The following is a 5,573-nucleotide window of genomic DNA, read 5'->3' as shown; positions in this document are numbered from 1 at the left end:
TTAATTATTTGACCTGCTTAACAACTCTTTTTCGTGATTTTCTCTTTTCCTCTGTGTTCTCAATAGTCCTAAGGACCGCAACGTCACATTTTTCAGTTCGAAATTCGGGTTAAGACTGACCTCGCAATCATTTCCCGAGAAGGTCACCCATCATTGTGACTCCCGACTCATTTAACTTTTTATGCTTTATTTTTCTTCTTTACACTTAACTATTTGGCAATTACTAATTATTTGTATTCAGGGCTTATCTAGTTGTCTTAGATGTGGTTCTAATCCCCTTAATTGTCCGGACTAATACCGATCACCGGAACAGTAAAATATACTAGGCTATGCAAATAAGGGTGTTACAAAACAAACCCTACTTCTTAGCTAAATTGCTAGGCGAGGATAGGGGGGATAGAATCTGGACCTAAAGAAAGGCTCAAGGAATTATTTGATACATGATATGTAAATTACCTAAATGATTTGCGAAATACATAAGCTACATGAAAGTGAGATTGAAACCTATTTTTCCATTACAAATGACATGAAATTGCTATATAGCATTAATATTGCATAACATGATATAATAAGTCCATAAGTACTTAATAAAATTAATTTGCCCAAAGTATACCTAGACTTATGTATATAGCTTGGATCAATTGATAAACCAATTAAGAACTACAGATTGCAGTATACCCACATGAATGATCATTGATAGATAATATCTGTCTGATATGATTATTCCTCTGGTTTTATGCCTGCCCATTGGCCATTGTGCCTGATATAATTTCTGGTAATATGCCTACCCACTGGCCTTGTGCTGGACATGATCGATGTATACATGATAGACATATGGATGTCTAACTAGTATACTCACGTATATCCAATCTTTATAGTCTGTTATAGGTTGCTTGGGCATTAATATGAATTTAATATGACTGAATATGAAATAAATGAGCAGAGAAGATCTTGATAAACTTATTTACTCTCAAAGTTCAGTAAACATGTAAATGACACAAAATTCATGAAATTTATATTTCCTTATGAAATTTTATAAGGAATAATTACCTTTAATTATTTAGTTATTTTTACTTTAATTTATGCACCATTAAGCGTTATGCTTAGCGCGTTGATTTTTCCATCGAATAGATACTGGAGACCAACAGCAGCATTAGTGATCTGATAGAGAGTTTGATCAGATCTGTATTAGAGTTTGAGTCACCTCAGCTGTGCACTTGGTAGGGCTCATGGTTACATGTTTTGTACATTTTGTTCATTGTACATAAGTGAAAGATGTAATTCATTTTGGGACTATACAATAAATTATAAATTATTGTATATTAATTTTATGTGAATAAAATGAAAGGTATTTACTTGAAATGAATATGAGAAATTTTTATAAGCAAACAATGATATGATACGATGTATGGAAAAATGGTATGACATATGAAACTATTTTAACAGGTGAATAGTAGAACCCGCCAAACGCTAATAAAACAGAAGAGACTCTTCCGGGTGTCCATAAAAATAAAATGTGATGAAAAAATTAAAAAAAAAAATTGTAACACATGGGATAATATGAATAAGTTGAATTTAAATTAATAATGTACACGACAAGACAAGATAGGGTGCTCCGATACCGAATGTGGCACGCCTTGCTCGGCTACACTGTAGATAGGGTAAGAGGCGTCACAGCTTTGTAATGAACTTTAAAAATCAAAGCAACAAGAATGGATCCAGGAAGCATTTTATAATTATGAGTTTTAATTTGTAAAACAAGACTATCAAGCAAATTTCTATCATTTAAAGAAACAGTTAAATTTGGATAGCATTCAAAAGAGATTGGATCAGTGCAGAGACTAGACTCAACAGAACTAAGTAGAGAATCTTGGAAGTCATAGAAGCGAGCATCCTTAAGGACAACTAAAATGGAAGTGTTTAGACTTTCTTTAGTCAAGGGCTTAATTCCCACCTGAACTAACCCTATATGGACAAAGTTGTAACCTTTGGCTTTGTATTTGTTCAAAGAGGCAGAAGTTAAAAGCTTGATGATCTCAAAGGGCTTTGTGATTGGGATATCTTTTTCTTTAGTTTTGATGCTATAATCAATTTTGGTGAGGAAGTTAAACTTGCTTTATTTATAGATTTAATCTTTCTGGACTTTAGGAAGTTCCCAATTATCTATTGCTTTTTCAAAGTTTTCAATAATTAATTCTTCACTATTGACTATCTTCTCTCTAGTTTCAAAAGTAGAAGAGTTGGAAATAGACTGATTTCTGCAAAATATATTCATGATTTAGACAATTTAGTTAATACATTCCCTACAGTAGGACATCTGGATTTACAACCAAACCATTAGGACTTACAACCAACAATTCAAATGCTTAAAAGGGCTCAAGAATGCACCAACCCAATAGATAGAAATCACAGAGATATAAGACAACAATCGTTCTATCCCCCTGGCTCTGATACCAATGGACACCCGAATCGAAGGGATAACAAATAGATCAAAGAATTAATGTAAAGAAGAAGAACACTTAATTAATGTGTTTATATCAAATTATTTCTTATATATATATATATATATATATATATATAAAAGAAATTATTTGAAGCTGCCGCATGGCACCTTTTCCCTAGAGCTGGCCACATGACACAAAGAGAACTTAAGTTGCTTATTATTAATTATTACGTTTTCTTTAATATTATTATATTAATGTTTTACTTTTCTTTAACCATTTAAGTCATATTTAATATTAACATATGTTGCAACTTAGGTAATTAATTAATAAAAAAATAATTGTTTTTCTTTTAATATTGATTATCATTATTATCATAAATAAAAATAATTTCTTTTAAACTTGACTTGCTAATTATTAACTATTACATTTTTTTGTGACTATATTAATATTTTATTTATTTCAATTAATAGTTGAAGCTATATTTAAGACTATTACACATTGTAGCCTATATAATTAATTAATAAATAAGTCATTATTTTTGTTATATTATTATTATTATTATTATTATTATTATTATTATTAAGAAATAATTAAGTTTAATACTATAATTTAACTATAATTTAACTATTTTGATTTGAATAATTGTCACCTCTTTTATAGAATTTTTTAGTTGCAATTTTGATTTAATTATAGCCAGGTAATTAATTTATAACCTAATTAATAAAAATGATCTTATTTAATGCTTTTTATACTTTAGAATTACTTTACTTAATAATTAAATTATATAAAAAATATTAGAAAATGATTTTAATAAAACGTACAACATTTAAAATTTAAATTAAATGTATAAAAAATTAATTTTCATTAAATTTATGCATAGCACAAATATTTAGCCATTTTTATATATAACTATACGAGTGAAATAACATCTACTCTTGTATAATTTACCAAATTTGTATATCATAAAATTATAATGAATTGTGAAATAAGTTAATGGACCGTTTGGCTACATCTTAAACGATTTGACCTATGAAGACAAAACAAAAACAATGAATGATCTCGTTTACAACGAAATAAGATATGAGATTACGAGGGATTTGAATGTTTACAAGTTTCCTTTGCAACTCATAGAAGCCTTCCTTTCTGTTTTTTGTCTCTGGATTTCTTGTTTACACCTTTCAATAATCCCTCTTCCTTAACTTATATTTTAATGCCTCCCGAAAAAATATTTTTCTACCATTTTCTTTTTGCAGGTTTAATTTCTACTACTTTTACTCTTTTCGATTCTCCATAAATAGACGGCCTATATTGATTAGACCAAGTCTCTACCATAACTATTCCAGATAAAGCATAACACGAGGGTAGATGGAGAAATCTAAGATAGGCCTTAATCGACACTGGCTTGTCATCTTTGTTGCCTCATCTTTGTTCTTTCTCTTTCTGTATTGTTTCGATTATTCGGCTCGGTTAAGCAGTCATGAAACAAACTGGGTTACATCTTTATTCAATGAAAAAAATGCTAAAGATTCTTGTTCAGGTCGTTACATATATGTTCATCGTCTTCCCCCGAGATTCAACGACCATGTCATCCAAAATTGCTCTTCTCTTTACCGATGGTACAAAATGTGCCCATTTGTTACAAACTCAGGTTTTGGTATGCAATTAGAAAAGAGTTGGTTTGCAACTAATCAATTTCTTTTAGAAGTCATATTTCGCGCTAGAATGAATCAGTATGATTGTTTGACTGATGATTCCTCTTTGGCTTCTGCTATTTTTGTACCTTCCTATTGTGGCCTTGACCTCGGTCGCTACCTGTGGGATTATAATGCATCATTTCGAGACTCTCTGAGTCTTGATCTTGTCAAGTGGCTGGCACGACAACCTGAATGGAAGAGAACGTTTGGTAGAGACCACTTCTTTGTTGCTGGACGGATTGCTTGGGATTTTCGAAGGCAGATCGATAACGACAATGGTTGGGGAAGCGTTCTCATGTCGTTGCCGGAATCTATGAACATGACAATGTTGACCATTGAATCAAATTCATGGAGTAATGAATTTGCAATCCCATACCCAACTCACTTCCACCCTTCAAGTGACAGTGAGGTGCTTCAATGGCAGGACAGAATCAGAAAACAGAAAAGGAAATACTTGTTCTCATTCGCCGGCGCCCCAAGACCTGTTCTGCAAGATTCTATCCGTGGTCAGATCATTGATCAATGCTTAGCTTCGGGGAGATTATGCAAGTTGCTGGATTGTGAATCCGGGCCAAACAAGTGTGACAACCCGGTTGAGGTGCTTAAGGTGTTTATGGACTCGATTTTCTGCCTGCAGCCTCCTGGGGATTCCTACACCAGGCGATCAACTTTCGATTCCATTGTGGCTGGATGCATTCCAGTTTTCTTCCATCCAGGCTCTGCTTATGCACAGTACTTGTGGTATTTGCCAAAGAAGTATAATAAATACTCTGTGTTCATACCAGCGTACAAGGTGAAAAATGGGAGCATCAGCATTAATGAGACATTGCTTCAAGTTTGTGAGGACCGAATGATGGATATGAGAGAGGAGGTTATCAAGCTCATCCCGAAAATAATTTATGCAGATCCCAGGTCTAAACTAAAGACCACTGAAGATGCATTTGACATAGCAGTAAAAAGAGTCCTTGAAAGAGTTGAAAAAGTGAGAACCGAGATAAAGGAGGGAAAGGATCCAGGAATAGGTTTTGCAGAAGGAAACAGTTGGAAGCTTAAAATGTCAGAGGCAGGTATAGAAGAGGACTGGGATCATTTCTTCTGATAATATATATATATATATATATATATATATATATATATATATATATAAAGACTTTTTCGTTCCTTATTACACTGTTCTTGTTTGCAATCATTGTTCTTGTTTGCAATTCCTAGTGTTTCAGGCATAAATTGAGTTATAATTTTTAATGACTTGGTTTTGGTCAGGATGAAATTCTCCTCTCTCATCCCCATCAAAACGAAAACAAAAATAAAAATGAAAATGGTAGGCTAATTTGCATGTAATATAAAAGCATTACTTGGAATTTCAGCAGAAGTTGATTCAAAAATGCGCGGCTGCTTTATTGTTTTTGCAGTTGTCGGTTGAGGTATGCTTTGA

General features: G+C 32.4%; 1 protein-coding gene across 1 annotated transcript; it reads left to right on the top strand.

Annotated features, from left to right (window-relative positions):
* The first annotated feature begins 3,809 nt into the window (after window positions 1-3,809).
* LOC110654343 (probable xyloglucan galactosyltransferase GT14) lies at window positions 3,810-5,237 on the top strand. Its single transcript, XM_021810298.2, has one exon. It carries the CDS (start codon window positions 3,810-3,812, stop codon window positions 5,235-5,237), a length of 1,428 nt encoding a protein of 475 aa, XP_021665990.2.
* Window positions 5,238-5,573: the final 336 nt, after the last annotated feature.

This window comes from Hevea brasiliensis, chromosome 2 (assembly GCF_030052815.1).
Source record: "Hevea brasiliensis isolate MT/VB/25A 57/8 chromosome 2, ASM3005281v1, whole genome shotgun sequence".
NCBI lineage: Eukaryota > Viridiplantae > Streptophyta > Magnoliopsida > Malpighiales > Euphorbiaceae > Hevea > Hevea brasiliensis.
This window is presented reverse-complemented; position numbering and strand designations above follow the sequence as displayed.